The sequence below is a fragment of the Leptonychotes weddellii genome, chromosome 9, assembly GCF_054177405.1.
Source record: "Leptonychotes weddellii isolate Sample4059 chromosome 9, ASM5417740v2, whole genome shotgun sequence".
Classification (NCBI taxonomy): Eukaryota; Metazoa; Chordata; class Mammalia; order Carnivora; family Phocidae; genus Leptonychotes; species Leptonychotes weddellii.
Window position 1 is genome coordinate 44,075,692 of NC_138377.1, and position 23,502 is coordinate 44,099,193.

A 23,502-nucleotide genomic window follows, 5' to 3' on the forward strand; every position below is an offset into this window, starting at 1 on the left:
AATTTCAGATTCAGTACTCCAATATAACTGACAATTTTTTAAAAAGTATTTATTTATTTATTTATTTATTTATTTATTGACTTAAGTAGGTGAGGGGCAGAAGGAGAGAGAGAGAGAAGCAGACTTCCCCGCTGAGCGGGAGCATACACTGGGCTCATCCCAGGACCGGAGACCATGACATGAGCTAAATCAAGAGTGGGTTCCTCAACTGGCTGAGCCACTCACACGCCTGCCCCTATTGATAATTTTTTTAAAAAACTTTGTAAAATTTTAAGTTCTAAGGAAAATTTTAAACTCATAAATTAACAATTGGTGGTTTTCATTGAGGTATGTATCAGTTTTACATGTAATTTTTTTTTAGCTTTTAACAAATTCAAGGGTTAAATTCCCAGAAATAAAACTAGTTGCAGATTATATACTGAAAATTAAGTTTTTAGCCTTGGGTTTTAATTTGCCAGAAATTTTCGTTTCTTCCCTATGATTTTCCTAGATATTTGCTAATAAGTCGTATTTTAAGGGGGTATCTTCTGTGAGAAGTGGTTAATTTGAAACTCTCCCAAAATGGTAAAATAAATAGCCAGGGTGAGGTAAGATACTTTGTGAGAATATAATAAGAAACTGACTATCTGTTTATATCATCAGAAGGGGGAAATTTAGGAAAGGGCAGTCGTTCTCCTGTAATTGTTTTATTTATCTATTTGTTTTTAAAATTTATTTACTTAATCTCTACCCCTCTACCCGGTCCTGGGGCTCAAACTCACTTCTGGAGATAAAGAGTTGCATGCTCCTCCAACTGAGCCAGCCAGGTGCCCCTGTAATTGTTTTAATAAATATAAAAATAACAACTGGGAAGAAAGTTTTATGGATAAGCAGTTGATAGAATACTAAAGACTATTATTTTAATCTGATTTTCTAGAAGGCTAACATTATTTTAGCAAAGAAACTAGACCAAAATGGGATTAGGGCAATGTGTTTTATATCTTTGATGCTTGAAATAGATTTGTAATTATTTTGTTAAATCATCACATTTGCTAAAGCTGATGGAACCATTATATTCAGTTATTTTTCTTTACATTTCACTGGACTAGGGTCTAAGTATTAAAGTAAAATTTTTTAAAATCACAAGAGTAATGTGTGGGTAGACATATATAATGATTATATTATATGCATCATATGAAAATAATTAGACTGATTTGTGACTGTCAAGGTCAGAATTGTTACTTTACACATAAACAAGTATAAAATAGATTTATAAAAGCCTAAATATTCACTGGAAATTTTCCTAGAGCTTTAGGACCACTAAATTCAGTATCTTTTAGAGTAAAATCAGTCATTAGAATAAGGTGAGTTTATGCAAATACTTTGTTTTAATCATAACCATTTCCATTATAAATATTATTTTTCCTTGGGTTAACTAAAGACTAAAAGTATTTGGTGTATTTTTGTGCAATTAATGTGTCTTTCAGGGGCAGGAACCTTACAAATGCTTTTAATTGGGGGATGTTTCTGTAATACAGTTATTCTGGAACTTTAAAATAATAGCAAGGAAATTACTCCAAATATAAGATTTTTCTGTACCCAGCGTTCATGGTAGGTATTCATAAGTTTAAATACTATTTAATATAAGGGAACTTTAAACTTGTCTCTTTCTGATTTTGCCCTCCTATTTGGACCAAATAATGAACGGTTTATTTGGAAATTTGTTTTTATGAAAGTACTTTATTTTGGGCAACATTAAACTGATTTTATGCATTTTAAATATGGTTATCCCTTCAGCACCCTAACTATATACCTGTATTCACTTGACATGAATATGCACAAGTTGCTTTGTGTTTGGGATTCTGGTAAAAGTGATTTATGCGCTTCCTAATTATAGTTTGGAAATCTTTCCATGTCAGCCTCTTGAAATCTACCTCATTCTTATAAATAGCTATATGCTACTGTCACAATGGATTATCTCAATGTGCAAAAACAGAATATACTTCTCTTAAATATTATATTTGGCTCTTACCTGGCCAAGAACTAAAAGGCAAACTGGTCACACAAAATTTAAATAAATCCTGTCATATATATTTCTTAGCCGTCTCATTAGGAAGTATTCTAAAATTACATTTTATAGCAGCAACTGCATTTATAGCCCTAGAGGTGATGTTATTCTTATAAAATATTAAGAGAAAAAAGGAAAGGAAAATACCATTTGTAAGTAAGATTATCTCAGACTGTTAACAGAGACTTAGAGAAGGAACTAAGACTTTTTTCTTTTAGGGTCTTTTCTGATATATGTATATACTCTTGCTATTCTTACTGCTCCATACAATACTGTTTTCTTTTGCCAAGACAGCATAGGAGTAACATTAAACATTTTAGAAGTGTAACCCTGAAGTGTGTAAGCACTTGTATGAGCTGTTCTTAGATCAACTGTGTCAAAAATGACCTATAAGGCAGAATATGTTTTCTCATTTTATTTTAGGAAAGACTGTTTGTCAATGAAGAAAATGTTGATGAGGTTCTTGAAGAGGTCCTGAGCCCTCCATTTAATCAGACAATGTCCTTAACCCCACCATTAATTGAAGTTCTTCAGGTTACTGATTGTAAGATTCAAATTCATGCAAAGGTAAGGATTTGGTGGCCTCTGTAGTGATTTAGGACAAGATTAAAGCCTGACAGATAACTTAATTTTTGATTTCTTGATGTCATAACTTTAAATTAAATGTACATAATGGCTGGGAAGACTTAAGAGGAGTAAAGACTTTTTTTGCATGTATTTTACTATGTGCCAAACACTTTGTGACATTCATTTTCACATATATCTCATTTAATGCCAAAATAACTGTCCACTGAGGAGGAGGGAAAAAACTAACATTTGGGAAGTTTGAGTATCAGTTCGGGGACAAACAAGTCTTTTTGACTCTCAAACCATGGGATGGAGCTATGTCATTCAGTTTGTTTATTCTTTCTAGTTGAACCTTAAGTGTGGTTATTTTTAATCTTTAATATTGGACACAAATAATTTAGTAACTAGCACAATTGATTTACATATGAATTGGGGAGGAGAGTGGTTTGAAGAATCACAGAAATTCAAGAAAATTCAAGAAATTAAAGAATGTCCTTTTAAGAATTGACTACTGGGGCGCCTGGGTGGCTCAGTCATTAAGCGTCTGCCTTCCTTCCGCTCGGATCATGATCCCAGGGTCCTGGGATCGAGCCCCGCATCGGGCTCCCTGCTCCGCGGGAAGCCTGCTTCTCCCTCTGCCTCTACCCCTGCTTGTGCTCCCTCTCTGGCTGTGTCTCTCTGTCAAATAAATAAAAATAAAATCTTTTAAGAAAAAAGAATGACTACTAAAGGGTTTTGTAGGCCAGGATTATTTTATTCTGAAGGAGATAAGGGGTCATTGAAAGCAATTAATCAAGAATTAATGCCAGGTTTGCACTGTCTGCATTGTTAAAAAATAACTGGCAGCATTTGGAAGATAACTTTGAGGGGGGGAAGCCCAGAAGCCTATTTGCAGATCTGTAAGCATTATATATTAAAAAAAAAAAACTTAAAAAAAGAAAAATTAAAAAAAAAAAACCTATATCCAGAGAGTACAATTTAATTTTCTGTTTTTTTTCAAAGATTCTTAATTTGTTGTTTCTCTTGACATAGTTGCAAGAATGTAGTAACTCTGAACAGCTTCATGAAAGGGAAGAAAAAGGCGCTGAAGGAAGTCATCTAACTGAAAAAGAAAATACAGAACATCCTACCACCTCAACAACTGATTCTGATTCATCTACAGCAGTTAAAGTACTAGAAACAGACAGTTGTGGTTCAGTTGTATGCTTGCAACAAGGGTCTCTTGATGTTTCTCACATGCTGTTTGGAAAGTCTCAGCAACCTGAGTCAAAAATGGAACCTGAATTTATAAAAGAAAAAAGTCCTGTTTACTCAAATGAGGAAAAAGATGACTTAAAAGAACCAATGATAACAGAAGAGAAAGAATTAGATGGAGATGACCTATCTTCATTACTAAACAAAACTACAGTTCACAATTTACCTGGTCTTCACAACATAAAAGAAACCAATATGCAGGACGGTAGTGTGCAGTTTATTAAAGATCATGTGACTCAATGCGCATTCACTTTTCATAATTCTTTGCTATATGACTTGGACTAATTCTATATAATTTTAGAGTTTAAAAGTAAAAATTTTTTGGACTTAAAATAGATTATCTTTCTGTTAACTACGATCTTAAAGTATTCAAGAAAGTATAAAATTAAAATTTGCAATTTTGATTCTAATGGGGAAACTAGAGAGAATTTTTTTTTTTTTTTGCATGTAGAGTTTATACAAAGTTTTCTTAATTATGGAGATTTTTGTGATTCCTCTAATAGATGTATATTTTTTCTAATGGACAGTTAAAGATTTAGTTTTAATACAACCTGTATATATTTGCTTGTTTGTTTTTGGCTTCTTTTGTTTACCATTACTTTAATAAAGTTTCAAAGTAAATATTCACTAAGTTGTGTCTGTTACAAAAAGTAATTTTCAAGAATGCAATTAACTAGAAATTAATCAGTATGTGTGTGTGGGTAGGGGTAGAATCTCCAAACTATGCCTTTAGGTTTCACTAAATAGGATGTATTTATGCTTGAAATAGAGATTCTTAGAACTTTACTAACCAATATTAACCATCCAATTATAATACAAATACACTGAATGAAATTTAGTATTTTTGCTTCAACTCTGTATTTTATGTGTGTCACACACACACACACACACACACTATATATAGAGAGAGAGAGTTATACAGGTTATTTAGTGATGCTTTAAAATTCAACTTAAAAGATGTTTTTGGAAGTTACTGTTGTTAAAACATTTCTTGGTTTTATAGAATACATTTATCAATTTTTATTTATTTATTTATTTTGACATTTATCAATTTTTTAAAAGCTTTTAAGTAATCTCTATACCCAAATGTGGGGCTCGAACTTACAACCCTGAGATCAATAGTCAGACACTCCACCAACTGGGCCAGCTAGGTACCCCTACATTTATGAATTTTAGAACAATTAAAAATCTGGGAATTTGCTCCCATAGGAAAATTGTCTTCACTATATTACATGAAAACAAACCAAAAAGCCAGTGTTTTCTAGTCAGTTTCTCTTGTAATAGCTAAAAAGGGCAACAGATAATTTATCTTAACAGTGGCTAAGTTATTAATATTTATATTGGAGGCCAGGAGAAATCGAATAGGTTTTTTTCTCACAAAAATTTTTAGTACAGCATGAAAGAAAATGTAGAAAGGAAAATATTTGTTGATCTAAGTGCAGACCCCAAAGCCATGAGCTAGTTTATCTGATCTATTTCTCATTCAAAATAGCTAATTCAAGCCTCTGGCTTCCCTTAGTCCTGGAAATTAACTCATTTTTTTAGTCCTTTGAACTGGTGAAAGTCAGATCAGAGTACCAAAAGCTAGTACAAAGCCTGGCAATTCATCCTGATTTACATTTAGAACCCCTAGAAAATCTGGAACCAAACTGGGCTGTGAGGGTAATAAAAATATAGCTCATAAAGCAAGAGATCTATTTTGTTCCACCTAGAACGACCACATGCATTTTGTCAACCATATGACTTAATTTGACGAAATAATTTCAAAATTGTCCATTTAATACACAATTTTCTTAGACTGAAATGATGTCCTATCTACACAGAAATTAGTGTCTGAGTAACTTCTGGTTGAATGCAATTATATACTATTAAGAGAAACTTCCACATTAAATATGGAATAAATTTTAAGCATGTTTCCTATTATTTACTATGTCCTTTTAACAAGTATAATTTCAGTTACAGCTGGCACTAGAACATTTTCACTTTGGCATGACTGAACTTTCTATCATTTCTGGCTTTTGAAAACAATTTAGTCTGTATTTTACTTACACAGCAGCTTTTTATTGTTCATTATCTATGCTTGGCTAATTTGAAAGCCAGTCTCTTCTAAAGGGAATGCATTGTCCAGAGTGGGGTTTTCTTTATTTCAAACTCAGTTATATGATGTACAAATAGTACACATGAAGATGTAATGTAAACTTTAAAACTTCTAGAATGCCTTCACTGAATTTTGGTGTAAAGAGTAAACAAAATTTATTCTGCAAAATAAGTAGGAACCTTTTTATGCAAAAATGAGTATTTTATTTTGGCAGCACTAAAATAAAAAAAAAAAACCCACTGTATTTCTACATTGAGGTGAAAACAGTGTTTAAACTTTCTTATCAAATACATTCCAAAAGAAAGTGTGTTCCAAGAAGGTTCCAAAGCACAGGCAAATCTTAACACAATAGAGGAATCGGTAATACTGAAAATGTCTGTTCTGATAGGGTGTTTAACAAACATAACTTTTGAATTATAAAACCAGTGAAGCAATCCTTTCCTAGTAACCGTGTCAAGAGTGAAATTGGGCTTGTTCGATTAATACTAACAATTCCATTGTAATACTTTTTACTGCTATGACAGTTTTAAATAAAGTCTGCTGTACTTAAAATAAGTTTTGAAAGTGGAAAAGTGTACAAAGTTCCAGATAAAAAGATTAATAGATGCAATTTAAATAAAATTTCCCCTCTTTTCTTTTACCAATTAACAATGATTACCTTTAGCAGATACAGATTGAACTTTAAAACCCAACTCCCAAAATGAAAACTTGTGTTTAAATTTTAATCAGACATAGAAGGAAAAGATTACTATATGTGGACACCTTTTACAAGAATTTTTTTTTTTTTTTTTTCCGTATTAAAGCAGAAACCAGTTCCTAAACCCTTTTAGTCAACTGTATATTCTGTTTGGACAAATATCAAAAATAGAAGACTGTGACTTTTGCTTTTGTAATTGTGATTTTTCACTGCAGTCTTCTATAACTTTTACAGAGTTCATGGTCCCTAATATCTCCCCACCCTCCATTTTTCCTAGGTGGGGAAATGGCTGCCACAAACTTCTCACTGATAATTAGAGTTTCTGGAAACAAGTACTGTTTGTTATTATTTAAGAGTGACTCAATTTGGGCACTCTGAGTGGATGGTCTACAGGTTTTCTTGTGGTGCATACCACAGTCTCCAGCATGAAATATTCTAGGAACTTGAGGAACCAGCACTTTCCAGAATTTTGGAAGACAAGATACAGTTAAATATTGAAGAGTCCAGTCCCAGTTATAATCATCATAAGTACAGAAAGTGTCTGTGCACTCAATCAGCTTCTGATATGCATCCCGGGTCAAGGCTAGACCCATATTGTGCTCTGTGGATTTCCAAGTTTTCACATCTACCTTGTCAGCAATGCCATGGAAACTGCGAATGGCCGTATAGGTCCCCAGGGAAAGTACATCACACTCAGGACACTCTTCCTGCTTTAACTTCCACATCTTTTTAAAGACATGGTAAAAGTCTGGGGCTAAGTAGTGATCCTCCTCTAGGAAAAGTATGAGGCCAGCATAGTCTCGAAGAACTTTGACTCTTTCCCATACAAAATGCAGCTTCCACCACCAATGGTGTTTGGTTTGGGAGAACTTGGCCTCTCTATAATGGCCAAAGGAGTCGGGATACTCAGCATTAATGCATCCCATCTTCAACGCTGCATTCTTCTCCAGGTCTCTGGGGCAATCTCTGGGGTCGCTGCCTGGAAACTCGCTGGGGTACAACTGAATGCTGAAAGGAAAGAACACCTGCAGAACCGGACAGAAATCCACCCCAGCGATCAGCTGATTGATCTCTGTCGACCAGAAGTCATGGCTAAAGATGACGAGGACGTTGTCAATGCCCTGGGCTTTTCGGAGTGAGTCCAGCAGCAGTCTGAGGTAATCCGGCCGGTTATGCACCTGGACCACCAGCACCAGCTCTCGGGGGGCCCAGGAGCCGGCCTTATCTACATTCCTCAGCGTCTGGTCAAAGTTCAGCTGGTACACCAGGGACCGGTACCGCAGCGTCAGGTTGTCCGCCTCGGGCTGCGGGGCCGCCGGGACCAGTGGAGCCGCCGACTCGTTGGAGACCCGGCGGATGCCCACGGACACAGCATAATGGTTCCCGCCCCGGCCGCCCGCTCCTCGCGCGAGCTCGGCGTCCAGCAGCGGCGGGGCGAGGGCCTCGTTCTTCCTTTGTCGCCCATTGCTGCTCCAGAGGACGAAGCCGCAGGCGGCCACCACGAGCGTCAGGATCAGCACCTTCCGCTTATAGATGCGGAACCTCATGGTCTCCAGGGCAGGGAGGGCGGGCGGGCGGGCGGGCGCGAAAAGGAGCTAGCGGCTTCTGCACAGAAGGGGCGGGCGGGTGGTGGCCGTCGCCTTGGCCTGTAGCAGTCAGAACTGGCCCCCGCAGCTGCCCCAGCTAACTCATCCCGGACCCCGGGAGTCCAGGGGCCCGAAGGGTCTCAGTTCCCCCGCGCCGCCCGGGCTCCACACATCCTCGCCTGGCAGCTGCAGCTCGGGCAGCGGCCCCGCCGCTAGGAGCCGCGGCTCGGCGCCGCCTCGGTCCTTTCCATTCAGCACGGGTCCCGGAAGAAGTCCCGCCGCGGCCCCACCGCACCCCCGCTTGGTTACCTGCGCCTCCAGCGGCCCTGCGTCCTCTGCGCTCTCATGCTTACGCGGGCCCCAGACCGCCAAGACCGAGCGACGTAGCCTCGCCCCACTCCGGCGCCGACCGTTCTGACAACCCGCGACTGGCCCGCGGAGCTCCGCGGCCCTCGGGCCCACACCCCTCCGGCCCGCCCCTTGGGCCGCTGGTTGGAGCTTCCCGGACGCGCCCGGAGACGACAGGCCCCCACTGCCTGCTGCCTATTGGTCCGTAGCACTGTCGCTCACGCTCAGTTCCTACTTCCGCTTCTTCCTCCCTTTTCCTGTTAGGCGCGGGCAGAGCGAGGCGAGGAGCGCGGACGTCGAGTTTCCAGGTAAGCTAAGACGGGAGTGTAGCGGTCTCAGCAGGAGCCTCCAGTGCTCAGAATCTGGGGATGGACCAGGCCTTTGTAGGAACTGGAGGGCGAGACCCGCTGTCTTGGCAGAATTAACTGGCTTCTCCCCTCGGCAGGGGGCTCACGAATGGCGGCTAGTGGGCCGGGAGACACTTACTAAGGACACGTCAGCCTTCAGGGCTGCTGACGGGTGCCGGTGCTTCGGAGGGGAAAAGTGAAACCAGACTGCTGCGGTTCCCGGAGAAGGAACGGAGGCGGGCCGTAGCTGTAGCTATTGACTGAAATCCCGCACTGAACCGGGCTACACCCAGGAGCTAGAACATGGAGGAAGAGGGTGCGAGGAAGAGTCGGAGACTCTAGCTTTGGTCCTCTCTGAGAAAGAAAATTAGATAAACACCACTATGCTTTTCTTCTTGGGACAGCCACAGTAAATTAAGCTCCAAAGGAACCCACTTTGTACGGGGAACTGGCTGCTGGGCGCCCCTGTACTGCTTTTTGCTGATTTTTCGTCTCATTCCATAAACGCTGTAAGCATTCCAAAAAGGTGTGCACTTCTAGGTGTATTGACTCATACGTAAAAGGAGTACTTGGTGGGTTTATACATTACTGATTAATGTAATTTTGTAATGTTTCCTATATTCTTAAAGCACTTTATTAAAAATGTTTGAAGTCTGTTACTGTAACTTAAAATATTTTACATTTTCATCGTGCAGACAGCGCTACTGCAGAGATGGTCAACGTTCCTAAAACCCGAAGGACTTTCTGTAAGAAGTGTGGAAAGCATCAGCCTCACAAAGTGACCCAGTATAAGAAGGGCAAGGATTCCCTTTATGCCCAGGGAAAGAGACGCTATGATCGGAAGCAGAGTGGCTATGGTGGGCAGACAAAGCCAATTTTCCGGAAGAAGGCTAAAACCACAAAGAAGATTGTGCTGAGGCTTGAATGTGTTGAACCTAACTGCAGGTCCAAGAGGATGCTGGCCATTAAGAGATGCAAGCATTTTGAATTGGGAGGAGATAAGAAGAGAAAGGGTCAAGTGATCCAGTTCTAAGCTTTGAGATTCTTATTTTTGAGAAGAAAATGTTGATGCTGTAGGAAAATTAAACCTGTATGAAAATAAATAGAGTGATACTTTTACCCAAATATTTTGTGTTTTTTAGAAATCTAAATAGAATGACATGCTTAATGTGATTCAAAATTAAGGAAATAGCAAATGTGTCAGTGAACTAAGGTTTATCCTCAAATTACTAAGTTTAGTTCCACAAAATTGGAATTTTGTATTTATATATAAAGAAGACAGGAGTTCCACCTCCCAACTTTACAAACTAGGTTATGGATAGAAACCACATACCAGGGAAAGAACTGCTACTTTCTTTACTTTTTCTGGCCAATTTCAAATATATGTGTTAGGTTAATTCATAATCACAATTGATGAGCTGCTGGGAAAGGTCTCAATCAGATTTTGAAAAAAGTAAATGAGGATTAATTAGGCAGACTGAGTGGGGCAGAGTATCCAAGTTGGGGTATAAAAAGAGCTGACTTGGAAGTTAGTGTCCAGTAGGGAGGACTAGCCATATATAGGTATTTAAATAAGAAATGCAGTTCCTCAGTTACACTAGCTACATTTAGTGCTCAACAGCCACATATGCTGACTGGCTAACCTATTGGACAACACAGATACAGAATATTTCCATCAGTTTTTTTGGACAGCACTGTGTTAGACTGGTCCTGAATGTAAGGCAGCAGTTTAAAACTGACTTCTAACTGCAAGACATTCTGAAGCTAGTGAAAAAAAACTGAGTCCATGATGGCATAAACTTTTTTGATTCTTTTAGAAGTTACTCTGGGAGATACTCAAATGTTACAACTTCTTGGTTATTGGGAGGTTTGAGAAAGTACACAGTTACCACTGAAAATAGAATGGAAGGCTGAAACTCAAAGTGAACCTTGTAACCCATGGAAGGCAAAACATGAGTATCAAAAGCAAAATGTGACAAAGGGTATGGGTTGTGAGAAGAAAAATTCTGCATTTTGTACAAGAATTTTTAAGTTGGCCTAGATATTTACATGGGATGGCTGTAGATGAGTAATGCAAAGGGCTAGGGTGTAGGAGTAACAGCTGGTTAGCACTTAGTCCCAACATAGATACACCTGCATTTGTTGATGAAAAAAGTAACTTTTGGGGCACCTGAATGGCTGTCAGTAAGCGTCTGTCCTTTGCTCAGGTTATGATCCCAGGGTCCTGGGATCCAGCCAGTTTCTGGCTCCCTGTTCAGCAGGTAGTCTGTTTCTCCTTCCTCTGCCCCTCCGCCCCCTTGTGCACACTCTGTCTCTCAAATAAAATCTTAAAAAATAATAAAAACAACTTTTTCTACAAGAACATTTAAAAATCAGATACACACAAGTTAAATATGCCACAATACATTTTTTTTTTTAAAGATTTTATTTATTTATTTGAGAGCGAATGAGAGAGAGCACATGAGAGGGGGGAGGGTCAGAGGGAGAGGCAGACTCCCTGCCGAGCAGGGAGCCCGATGCGGGACTCGATCCCGGGACTCCAGGATCATGACCTGACCCGAAGGCAGTCGCTTAACCAACTGAGCCACCCAGGTGCCCTGCCACAATACATTTTTAAAAGAACCATGTTTTAATGTAGTTACATAATATTTATCGGTAATCCCTCACCATTTTGAGTTTAGAAAATTCTAAGATGTTTTACTTAATTATAGAATTCTTGGTTTTAAAGAGTAAAAGTGAATTAACTTTAGAAGGCGTATAAAGCCTGGGCTTAAAATCTCTGATCTGGGTTCATGGTACCTCCTAGGGTAATTTGTGAGGATTAAATAAAATACTGTATGTAAAACACCTGGAACAAAGATGCAGCTAAATGACAGCTTTTTATTTAAGTCATTTTTGCATTATATATGATTTTTTTAAATGAAAAACTAAAAATTATATAGAAATCTTTTGCGGGAAGAACTTAACTGACCACGAGAAATACAAATTTAAGGTCACCCAAGAATTACTCTGGACGAAAGAAACCACTCTGAGAAGAAAGTATGTTTTGGACATCATATACATAAAGTTTTAATAAAAATCTTCTAACAGTTAAAACAGTATTTACTCAGGAATATTCGTAATTTCAGAAAAGAATAAAATGCTCCAAATAAATATTTTAGGACAGAGGAAGTAGTTAGTTACCCTAAACCATAAGAAATAGTCTTATACAGACTACCTGTAACTCCAGGCCCAAAACAGCAATGATATGCTAACACCTAAGAGGGTTTTCTCCAGTAACTTTTACTCTTTCACCTCCTTTGTTCCCAGAAATCAGTTATGAGGCTATTACAATGATCTAAAAAAGAGGCTGATCTGAAGGACCATGGGAATGAACAGAATGGAGCAGTTCTGATTCCATTTTTCACAATTCTTTCAAACAGCTTCATTTTCCATTCCTTCGCCCTAATTCAAATCCTCATCATACTATAGCCGGTGTATTACCACTTTTTAAATTAAAAACATAAAAATATTAAGTGACTAAAATAATAAACAGAAAAAAGTACAACCTTCAAATACAGAATGTAGTCAGTAAAAAGTAGCAAATTTCTATACCTCCTACCCAACCCTAAAACCTTGTTCTAACTCTGAAAGTTAAAAAACTTAGAAATCACAACAGATGTAACATTATAAAACTTATAAAAGCTGAAGTCTGTTTATCCCAAAGCAACTCCAACTTTATGCTTGAATACAGAATTCCATATGTAGAATAATATACCTGAAAAACACAAAAAGGGGTATGCTTATGTAGTTTCATACCAAAGTTTTCACTAAAATTTAGACTTAGTCCTCCAAGATATATTTTCTACATACAGGAATTCAATTTCTTTAACCAAAATTCAAGAAGAAAATTGATAAGAAAATTCTATGACTGGAGTGATAGGGATCAGTATCTGTTTAACATTAAAAGATAATCCCACAACCCATTCTGGAAACACTAGGCTGAAGTCAACACAAGTGCAATAAACTGATAAAAGTTTCCTCACAATAAAATTAAATAGATTTTAATGAAATTAAGGTTTTACAGTCAAATGATTGAATATGTTAGAGTAACACCTTCTTCCCCTCAAGTACACGAAAGGCTTCCCTTTCTCCAGTTTGACACAGTTAAACCATAAATGAATCCCAAACTAATCTGTAACTAAATGGAATTTCTTTTTGTGGTATCACCTATTACTTTAACATATCACAGGAATTTACATAACAGGCTAGAGAACAGAAGTAAGAGATAACAGGTGCTTCAGTACCACCCATATTATCTACTAAGACCACAGTGTGAGCCACAGAGTGTAGATTCATGGTAGTAGTTCCCTGAATAAAAGAGTTTAGACAGATTCTTCCACAAACACAGGTTTTTGCAGTATCCAAATCTTGGCAAAGATGAAAAGGAATGATATGAGAGCCATATGGAATCCTATTGGAAAAAAAAGTTCAAAAAATATTTTTAAATACATTACTAGATTCAGGACTTCATGTATTAGGTCATGAATTACTGGACACTGAATTATAACCATGGAAAAATAAGATTACTCTATTAAGTGACTCAGTATATTGTCCTCTCTTCCAGTTAAGAATGGGGAAAATATACTAAAAACACCGTATGACATATTGTATACCAAAGAGGAGCTATACTACTCCATAAAGTATCTTTCAGCACTGTCACTTAATAGCAAAACCCATGGAATAGAATGAAAAGAGTCCTTTATGGATCTACAGTTTGACCAGTATAACATGATCGTTTAAAGGTACAGTTCTGTTATACAATTCTCATAATGGTAATGGGGAAATTACTGACTTCTGTGAAGAAACATTTATGTAAATAAACCCAAATACTCTCCTAGGCATCCACTGTTGCAAAAGGGACTTTTAAACTGTGAAAGAGATTTAAAACACATATTGTTTGGGGTATTTGTTTTACTTTACTAGCTGAGCAATTAAGGCTGATCTCACCTTGCTTAAATCACTCACCCTCCTACTTAAAACTTCCAACGGTGCCCAGTGTAATTAAAATCAAGTCAAACTCTTTACCCTCATCTATGAACCACTATAAGATGGTCTCTTGAGGTTGCCTGCCCATTGTCCAACTCCTTCCCCCAAATTCAACCATGTCCCAAGTCACTTTGTCTCCCACAGAGTCTATTCTTTGTTCTCTAATCCCTAGCCTAGGCTGGCACATAATAGGTGTTCAGATCTTTTTCAACAAATAAATAAAACCTACTCATAATTTAAACCGGGGTTCAGCAGCCCTTCTAGAACAAGTCTGAAAAGATACATATCAAATAAAAAATAGTTTCCTTTTCATAAGGGATTAGGAACCAGCCTTGTCTGCAATTCATTTTTTTCACATGTACTAATTTGTTGCTTGTATAAATAACAATCTTTTTAAAAAACTGTGCTAGGGGGACGCCTGGGTGGCTCAGTCAGTTAAGCTTCTGCCTTCGGCTCAGGTCATGATCCCGAGGTCCTGGAATGGAGTCCCGAATTGGGCTCCCTGCTCAGCAGGGAGCCTGCTTCTCCCTCTCCCTCTCCCTCTGCCTGCTGCTCCCCCTGTTTGTGTGCTCTCTCTCTCTCTCTGACAAATAAATAAATAAAATCTTAAAAAAAAAAACTGTGCTAGGAAGTGTCTACCACATGTTTATGTTAATCTTTCAGGCTGTTGGCTATAGCCTAAGGAAACAGGTTAACAGTTAAAAACTGTATTTTCTATCTTAACATAATTTAAATGCCCACATATTTTTCTAATAGACCATAACTTTGTTTGTAACCAGTAGTTAGGGCAATTTCTTATAGCTTTGGATCTGTATTCTTTTTATAACAAGTGGGCTGAAAACATGCAAAATTATACGTTAGTAAAAGTTAAGGTCACATTAAAAGAACCTATATCAGGAGAGGTCAAGTTTAAAAAACAATGTAAGTACTACAATGCTAAATCATTCAGCACTAACAAATTATTTTTCTACCTTCCCTATTATATCATATTTTGATCACCTATTTTTTCTTTCCACTTTTCTATGCTGGATGTCAGTCCTGAGCCAGCCACGTGCCCCTAATCATCAGAATTTTTAAAAGCTGCTCAGGTGACTCCAAATGTGAACTAAAGTTTGAGAATCACCACTTTAAACCAAGAGCTCTTAAATAAAAATGGTGAGGAGGGAGGACTGGATTGATTTCAGAATCCATGAGCATTATAAAGCTGTATGCAAAATTCTGTGTATTTTTCTAGGCCCATAATGTCTGTTTTTTTTTTTTAGACCTTTTCCCCAATAAAAAACCAATCCCGTCTTTGAAATGTAGTCTTCCTACTATTTTATAGGCACTTGATAATAATTTGGTCTACATCTTAGTCTCCTATATGAAAGATGCATGAACCAAATGAATAACTAGAGTTTGGTGTCTCATGAAACCAAGTGCAGTTAGTGTTCAAAGACAAGGGGAAGAGAACCAATAGCTATTGAGGCCTACTATATGCCAAATACTTTGGCATTACATTAGCTCCTTTATCTTCACAATTATGTTACGTGGGTATTATTGTTCCTATTTCACAGATGAGAAAATTGAATCAAAGAGTAACTTGCTAATAAAGCCATACTAAGGGGTGAAGCCAGGAATCAAACTCAAGTCTGACTCCAAAGACCACACTTGATGGCTATGCCAGACTGTAGTTCTCAAACTTTAGAGTGCCTGGAAGCACTGATTAAAACACAGAGGGCTGGACCCACCCTCAGAATTTCTGATTCAATAGGTCTGTAGTGGAGTTGAAAACCTTGCATCTCTATCAAGTTCCTAGGTGATTCTGATACTGTTGGTCAGGGTACCACACTTTGAGAAACAATTGCCATTCATTAAGTATTAATTAAATGCCTAATATATGGTAGGAAGAGGGGAATATCACATTTTAGACCCTGGGGAAACAGTGGGTAATAAGACAAAGTCCATGCCCTCATGGATCTTACATTCTAGTGGGGAAAACTGACAGAAAAACAATTGTTAAAAAAGATGTAATGCCGGGTAATAAATCCTATGACAAAAAAGTCAAGCAATGTAAGGGGGTGGGGGATCAAACTAAATAGAGTCAGGAAAGGCCTTTCTGGGTACCACTGGGGAAGAGAACTGGATGAAGTGAGAAAGTGAGCTATGGAACCTTCTGGAAGAAAAGCATTCCAGGGACGCCTGGGTGGCTCAGTTGGTTGAGCATCTGCCTTCGGCTCAGGTCATGATCCTAGGGTCCTGGGATCGAGTCCCGCATCAGGCTCCCCGCTCAGCGGGAGGCCTGCTTCTCCCTCTGCCTCTGTCGCTCTCCCTGCTTGGGCTCTCTGTCTCTTTCTCTCTGACAAATAAATAAAATCTTTAAAAAAAAAAAAAGAAAAGCATTCCAAGCAGAGGTAAGGAGCATCAAGGTCACTGCAGCAAGGGGTCAGTTTGTGCACAGCATTGTAAACTACGTTAAAGACTGTGACTATTACAATGAGGATGATGAGAATACTAGAATGCTAACAAAGATACCACATTTCATGACTACTAAAAGTCTTACCTATTACATAATACGGCTTGTGCAGAGGATTCCAATAAAGTTAATGGCGTCTGAAGCATTATAAGTGGAAGGACTTTTGGTTGTTCAAAAGTATTTCCAAAAAGATCCAAGTACTCAAGGGATAAATTTTTAAATTCACTAGGCAAAAAGGGAAGCTTATTTCGAGCTGCTGACAAAAAACGCAGTTTTGTCAACTGTCCCATCTTGAAAGGAAATCGAATCAATTCATTATCATCAAGTTTCAAATCTGTAAGTTCTCGGAGATGGCAAAACTGCACAGGGAGTGCCTTGATTTTGTTCTTGCTGAGATCCAAACTCCGAAGTGACGTCTGGAGTGTAGACTGACACAAGGCTACACTAAATGACTCCAAGTGATTGTCATTCAGGTTAAGTTCTTGAAGATGGATGAGGTCTCCAACTGTAGCAGGAAGCTTTTTTATATGGTTGTGACTCAAGTCTAATTTCCTTAGGTTTCTTAAGCAAAGCATACGCATATCAATTCGGACAAGCCCACAATAAGAAGTCTGAAGATGTTCCAGAGAATATGGGAAGTTCTTGCTTAGAGGATAGTCCTTTTTGGATGTGATAACCATTTTAGTTTTCAATTTTTCAAATTCTGAAGTCTTCACTGGTGTGAAGGTTGAAAGTGGTACTTCAATATCACAACCTCTATGAGCCAGTCTCACAGCTGAAAGGAAACTCCTTAAACTGCTGGAATTGGCCTGAATAAATAAAAATAAGTCGTACAATTATAAACTCCATTTTAGATAATACATGCATGCTAATGCATCCTATAACAAATTCTGTAAAGTTATACATGCAAAATGGTGCAATCATTTCTTGAAAATGGCTGTAAAAATAAATTTTTTAGTATTTTATTTTGACTAAAATTCAATATAGATACAAAAACTGAAAATTTTTGAAAAAAGATTATGTTGAAAGACACACTCTAAATAAAACCATTCAAAGGGGAACCAAAAGAGCATAAAATAAGACGAGAAAGCATGAAAAGATTCCACTTAAGACTTGGGTTTGGGGCGCCTGGGTGGCTCAGTTCTTAAGTGGCTGCCTTCGGCTCAGGTCATGGTCCCAGGGTCCTGGGATCGAGCCCCGCACTGGGCTCCCTGCTCGGCGGGGAGCCTGCTTCTCCCTCTGCCTGCCGCTCCCCCTACTTGTGCTCTCTGTCAAATAGATAAATAAAATCTTAAAAAAAAAAAAAAAAAAGATGGGTTTAAGATGAACTGAGACAGGGCACCTGGCTGGCTCATTTGGTGAAGCCTGCAGCTCTTGACCTTGGGGTTGTGGGTTCAAGCCCCACATTGGGTGTAGAGATTACTTAAAGATAAAATCTTCAGGGGCGCCTGGGTAGCTTAAGTCCGTTAAGCATCTGACTCTTGGTTTTGGCTCAGGTCATGATCTCAGGGTCACGAGATCAAGCCCCACATGGGCCTCCGAACTCAGCTTGGAGTCTGTTTGAGATTCTCTCTTCCTCTCTCTCTGCCCTTCCTGCTAGTGCTCTCTCTAAAATAAATAAGTAAATCTTTAAAAAAAATTTAATGGTTTAAGTATTTTCTAAAATGATAATAATAAACAAAATACCCCCCAAATTTTCCTAATTGCATTTTATCTTCTTTTTTTACACCAAATTTAGATTTGCAACCTGATTATGTTGGCAAAATGTAGACTTGTGCCACTGGCCTGATAGAGTTCCCCTCTAAGAACACTCTAAGGCTCTCTGGAGCACAGAAGTAAGTCATTCTCCTTCCTCCCCATCCTGCATAGCCTTACTAGGCTCTCTGCACCTTCAGAGCTGGGCCAGCATGCCAGAGAAGCTGCCATTGCTTCTTCAAACACATCTGCCAAGTGTCCATCCCTATTCAGCTAAGTGGGATATCAGGATGCTCAAACAGCCTCTTCTATAAAGAAAATACAGCCAACCAACCTAACCATTAATGTTTTTCATACCATACCTTACTTAGACAGATATCCACAGGAGGCTCCTTTAACCGAACAGTAGCTTTCCCCTCATCCATAAATTTGGTGAAGAATTGCTCAATGTTCTCCTTTAGCTGTTTAAAACCAATGAGAAAAAAAAGGACAAAACCAGGTATTGTTATTCAATATTTATTACAACTAGAAAGTGCCAGTCACTTTGCCAGGCTTTTAATCAAGTCTGGGTGTTTTGTGGTTTTAAGTTTTAGTTTTAATTTCATTGTTTTTTCTTTTTCTAGCATTTGGGTAGCTACATTTCTTATCTACCTTCTGGTAGATATTACTGTTTTATCAGCCCAGTAACCCTTTCCTGTTAATCTCGTTTGGGAGAAGGCTCCTCTTCTCCCATTCCAACTATGTGACCGTAGTAGGAGCTGCCAATAGTAGTTACTTGCCTTCTTAACTTCAGTCCATTAGTCTCGAGTGGACACACCTCCCACAGGATTATAAACTCCATGAAAGCAGGAATCTTGTTTCCTTTGTTCACTACTGTATCCACGGAACCAAAACAGTGACCGACACATAACAGGTGCTCAAAAACTTTTTTTTTTTTTTTTTAAAGATTTTATTTATTTTTTGACAGAGAGAGAGACAGCGAGAGAGGGAACATAAGCAGGGGGAGCTGGAGAGGAAGAAGCAGGCTTTCCGCCGAGCAGGGAGCCAGATGCGGGGCTCGATCCCAGGACCCTGGGATCATGACCTGAGCCGAAGGCAGACGCTTAACGACTGAGCCACCCAGGCGCCCCATGTGCTCAAAAACTTTTAATGACAAATGTTGCTTTGGCTTTAGACTTCAACAGCTATTTGCTGAGAAGCCACTCTGTACCAGGTACTATGACAGGGGGCTTGAAACAATAGTAGTGAATAAAACCAACATGGTAATTACATTTATAACGTTTATAAAGTTGTCAGTCTGATGAAAGACAATTATTAAATAAGTAATTACAAACAACAAATATTAAGATAAGGGAAGTACAGATTGCTCTAAGACCTTATATAGCAAAGGAATCTTACCTGGTCTAGGGAAAAGAAGGTGACCTTAAAGGTGAGAACTGAAGGATCAGGAGATGTTGGGCAAGTGAAGATACTGGGGAAAGAGAGGGAATAGTACACTGATAAGGAAAAATGTATGCAAAGCCTTGAAGGCAAGAGAGTTCGGAAGCTGTGAGGAGCTGAAAGTTCAGTATGGCTAAAGGATTCAGTGAAGAGACAAGTGAACCTGGACAGGTAGAGGCTGAATGGTGGAATATTTTGTAAACCATGTCAAGAATTTTGGGGCGCCTGTGTGGCTCAGTTGGTTGAGTGACTGCCTTTGGCTCAGGTCATGATCCTGGACTCCCTGGATTGAGTCCCGCATTGGGCTCCCTGCTCAGTGGGGAGTCTGCTTCTCCCTCTGATCCTCCCCCTCCATGCTCTCTCTCATTCTCTCTCTCTCAAATAAATAAATAGAATATTTAAAAAAAAAAAAGAATTTTGGATTTTATTCTGCAAATGATATCCACTGAATGACTTGAAGCTGGGAACATAGATCTTCATTTTACTAAGTTCCCTTTAACCACAGTGTAAGGGGCGCCTGGGTGGCTTAGTTGGTTGGGCGTCTGCCTTTGGCTTGGGTCTTGATCTCAGGGTCCTGGATCAAGCCCTGTGTCAGGCTCCCTGCTCAGCAGGGAGCCTGCTTCCCTCCTTCTCTCTGTCAAATAAATAAAATCTTAAAAACAACAACAACAAAAAGCACAGTGTAAGAATGAACTTTGGGGGAGGGGAGATTGGGATGGGGCTGGGTAGAGATAGGAGTACCTTTTAAGAGACTAGCCAAGCAAGGGGTAATGGTGGCTTAGACTGCATGGGGATGGAAGGAGGTATGAAAATCTGAAAGATACCTAGGAGGTAGAATTGAAAGGATTCAATATTTTATTAGATACGGGAATGCAAAAGCTTTAAGGTTTCTGGATAGAACAGAGCACTATTTTTTTTTTAAGATTTTTATTTATCTAGGGGCGCCTGGGTGGCTCAGTTGTTAAGCGTCTGCCTTCGGCTCAGGTCATGATCACAGGGTCCTGGGATCGAGTCCCACATCGGGCTCCCTGCTCAGCCAGGAGCCTGCTTCTCCCTCTCCAACTCCCCCTGCTTGTGTTTCCTCTCTCGCTGTCTCGCGCTCTGTCAAATAAATAAATAAGAATTAAAAAAAAAAAGATTTTATTCATCTATTTGAGAGAGAGAGAGACTGAGGTGGGGAGGGGCAGAGGGAGAGGGAGAAGCAGACTCCCCTCGGAGCCTGACTCAGGGTTTGATCCCAGGACTCCGGGATCATTACCTGAGCCAAAGGCATATGCTCAACCAACTGTGCCACCCAGGCACCCCAAGAGCAGAGCACTATTTAATGAGTTGCAGAACACCATCAGAAAAGCAAATTTAGGGGTGGCAAAGAAAATTAATTTTTGGATATCTTAGTTTGAAATGCTACAACACATCTAAGTGAAGATTTCCAATTGATGAGATTCAAGTTGGAAATTAAGGGAGAGGACTAGCTAAAGATACAGATTTAGAAATCACAGTGAGATGGGCAGTAGGTGAACCATGGAATGGAAAAGTTGGTGTAAGAAAGATCCCCAAGGTTCTGCCACACTTAGCACTAATACCTAGTCTTCAGGACCCAGGACCAACACCACTTTAATTCATCCAACAAATGTTTACTGAGCACCTACTATGTCCCAAGCCCTGTGCCACCATCTCTTCTACAAAACCTTTCTCGGGCGCCTGGGTGGCTCAGTCGGTTAAGTGTCTGCCTTCGGCTCTGGTCATGATCTCAGGGTCCTGGGATCGAGTCCCACATTGGGCTCCCTGCTCAGCAGGGAGACTGCTTGTCCCTCTCCGTCTGCCCTGCTCATGCTCTCTCTCTTAAATAAAAATAAATAAAATCTTAAAAAAAAAAAAAAAACACCAACTTTTTCAAGCCTCTGTAATCAAATCCATTTTGCTTTTTGATACTATACTATTCTACTTCTACCTTTATTATAGCATTTATCATAGCCCACCTTGTATTGTAAGCACTGGTTTCTATTTCTTCCTTTCTAGTCTTGGAAGGATAGTGACTAAATCAAGTTTATCTCCCACAGCATCTAGCACTGCATCTTGCACACAGTAAACCTTCAACTTGCAGTTCACAATAAACTTTTGATTAGGATTACCACCTACAATTATTAGTGCACCTTAAGTTTTAAGGAAGAGATCATTACAGACTTTTTAAAAATAGACAATACTTGAGCTAGGCATGAAAGAGGTTGGGGGGAAGACAATGGTGAAGAGGAGACAATTCTTGTTATGAGTTGGCTTATGTCACCTTACAGTTTTCTAACCTATAAAATGTTGAGTGATTGCTTAAGTCTTCTCAAAGTGAAAGATTATATGAGTTGATTCCATGAAGAGGGAGAAATTACTTACACTTTCAACTGTCTATATCAATTACTAAGTGTCTTTGAATGAGATGTAATAAACCCTTCCGTCAACTAAGAGTATTCACTGTGGAGTACAACACTATGAGGTCAATAATCCCAGAAACTGTATAAAATCCAGACAAGAGTCTGATGCAAGGGTGGGAGATGAGTTGCCCCCTCAACTTTATTTATAGTAGACACAAGGGTATTCCAGTCATTTTGACAAAATAACATAGTGCCCTGTAAAATGAGGAAAAAAGAATTTTATAAAACTTGTGTTTTGAAAATTCTATTTCAACTTTCAACTGTTTTTAGAGAGTTTACTACTGCTATGTAGATGAGAAAAAGCCCTGACCCTAGAAAATCAAGTCTTAGGAAATTAAACATTTAAGAAGAAAAAAGAAAGAGAGAGAGAGAGATGCAGTAACCAGTAACATTAATAAAAATATCAAGATGCAACACAAAGCTTTACTGCTTTACTACTGTACTAATCTGGTCTAACGACCTTGGATACTATTCATCAGAACTTAAAACCTTAAAAAAAAAAAAAAAAAGCGAAAATACTGTGGGAGAAAAAAACTTATTGAACGAAAGTGCAATTATTTTACTGGTCCCCCAAACTGGAATGCTGTTTCATTTAAAGTTTAGTTTCACGCAGGCCGAGTTTCCAGAGGCTTTAAAAGGGCAGGGTTATTATCTACTACTAAACAGAAAGGGTGTCAATTTAAAGCCAAAGAAATGGGAAAGAAAAACAAGAAGGTGCCCTCTCAAAAGCTTTCCTCTTTCGGGTCCACAGGGAGACGCCCAGAACTCGGGAGTGGTGGTGGGGCTCAGATATCCGCCCCCAGGACAGGCTCCAGCCTCTGGAACGGGCGAGCAAGCGAGACCCGAAGGGGAAGAGCTCATGGCCAACTCCCGAGGCAGGGCCGGTTCGGTCCACGTACCTCATAGCGGGTCCCGCGCTTGTCCTTCAGGGTGGAGATGAGCAGGCAGGGGGGTTGCGGGCCGCCTCGATCGCCCCGAGCCCCAGCCCGAGGCTGACTCCTGGGCGTCTGCTGACAGAGGCTCAACACCGCCCGGACACCCTTACCCCGGTTCCTCATTCCCAGAGCCGGCAAATGTCGACTGACTACCTCGACCTCGCAGTGCAGCTTCATTCCGCCCGAGCAGCGATAGGCAAGTCCACAACTCTGCTTTGAAACTGCCCCCTTCCCGCCGCGCCGCGCCGCCGCCGGGGTCCTGGAGCGCGCGGGCTGTCCCCGGATCTGCCTGCCTGCTCGGCGTGACAACAGCTCGGGTTTTCTCAGAACAGCGGCTCTATAGGTCTGCGGGGGCGACGGCCTTCCCTTTCACTTGCAGGGTCGAGTCCTCACTGTGGCTGCCGGTCGGCGGAGCGCGGATACCGGCCGCCTGAGAACTCGGCTCGCGCCTCCCGATGCCGGCGACTGTCGAAGGCGCAACGTCCTATCCCAGGAACGCTTGCGACTGGCGGCGCAGGTGGTTATTGTTTGGGGCGGAGTTCTAGTTTCCGCTGTTGACACTTAACGGGTTTCCTGCACTTG

At 39.8% G+C, this 23,502-nt stretch overlaps 4 protein-coding genes across 8 annotated transcripts in view; 2 read left to right on the forward strand and 2 right to left on the reverse strand.

Moving 5' to 3' along the window:
* The window catches only part of DNAAF2 (dynein axonemal assembly factor 2), a 6,790-nt gene extending 2,283 nt beyond the window's left edge, over positions 1 to 4,507 (forward strand). Inside the window, exons 1-3 of one of the 2 annotated variants that reach the window (XM_081830556.1) lie at positions 29 to 1,590; positions 2,471 to 2,614; positions 3,647 to 4,504. In XM_081830556.1, coding sequence (XP_081686682.1) covers positions 1,588 to 1,590; positions 2,471 to 2,614; positions 3,647 to 4,153 — 654 coding nt within the window. In that variant the 5' untranslated portion in view covers positions 29 to 1,587 and the 3' untranslated portion in view covers positions 4,154 to 4,504. Of the gene's footprint in view, positions 1 to 28; positions 1,591 to 2,470; positions 2,615 to 3,646 lie in introns of those variants that run through there. The other variant, XM_006729624.3, reaches the window with a different exon arrangement.
* Positions 4,508 to 4,633: 126 nt separating this feature from the next.
* MGAT2 (alpha-1,6-mannosyl-glycoprotein 2-beta-N-acetylglucosaminyltransferase) lies at positions 4,634 to 8,699 on the reverse strand. Its single transcript, XM_006729627.3, has one exon. The coding sequence runs from the start codon at positions 8,208 to 8,210 to the stop codon at positions 6,870 to 6,872; it is 1,341 nt and encodes a 446-aa protein (XP_006729690.1). The 5' UTR covers positions 8,211 to 8,699; the 3' UTR covers positions 4,634 to 6,869.
* Positions 8,700 to 8,764: 65 nt separating this feature from the next.
* Positions 8,765 to 10,069, forward strand: RPL36AL (ribosomal protein L36a like). The gene is made up of 2 exons (XM_006729628.3): positions 8,765 to 8,905; positions 9,640 to 10,069. The coding sequence occupies exon 2, from the start codon at positions 9,657 to 9,659 to the stop codon at positions 9,975 to 9,977; it is 321 nt and encodes a 106-aa protein (XP_006729691.1). The 5' UTR covers positions 8,765 to 8,905; positions 9,640 to 9,656; the 3' UTR covers positions 9,978 to 10,069.
* Positions 10,070 to 10,755: 686 nt separating this feature from the next.
* LRR1 (leucine rich repeat protein 1) lies at positions 10,756 to 23,398 on the reverse strand. Of its 4 annotated transcripts, none has more exons than XM_081830560.1 (4): positions 23,031 to 23,398; positions 18,485 to 18,583; positions 16,515 to 17,236; positions 10,968 to 13,397 (listed from the first exon to the last, which is right to left on the reverse strand). In XM_081830560.1, the coding sequence occupies exons 2-4, from the start codon at positions 18,545 to 18,547 to the stop codon at positions 13,157 to 13,159; spliced, it is 1,026 nt and encodes a 341-aa protein (XP_081686686.1). In that variant the 5' UTR covers positions 18,548 to 18,583; positions 23,031 to 23,398; the 3' UTR covers positions 10,968 to 13,156. The 4 variants fall into 4 exon arrangements, with proteins under 4 accessions (XP_006729693.1, XP_081686686.1, XP_081686685.1 ...); XM_081830559.1 differs by having other exon boundaries at positions 10,977 to 12,701; positions 22,885 to 23,398; XM_006729629.3 differs by having other exon boundaries at positions 10,979 to 13,397; positions 22,885 to 23,396.
* Positions 23,399 to 23,502: the final 104 nt, after the last annotated feature.

Coding starts and splice junctions, on each gene's coding strand:
- MGAT2 (XM_006729627.3), bottom strand. CDS start 8,210: ATGAGGTTCCGCATCTATAAGCGGAAGGTGCTGATCCTGACGCTCGTG.
- RPL36AL (XM_006729628.3), top strand. CDS start 9,657: ATGGTCAACGTTCCTAAAACCCGAAGGACTTTCTGTAAGAAGTGTGGA.
- LRR1 (XM_006729629.3), bottom strand. CDS start 23,097: ATGAAGCTGCACTGCGAGGTCGAGGTAGTCAGTCGACATTTGCCGGCT. Junction 17,237..18,484: donor TGGATATCTGTCTAAGTAAG/GTATGGTATGAA, acceptor TTATTTATTCAG/GCCAATTCCAGCAGTTTAAG. Junction 13,398..16,514: donor CAAGCCGTATTATGTAATAG/GTAAGACTTTTA, acceptor TTTTTCCAATAG/GATTCCATATGGCTCTCATA.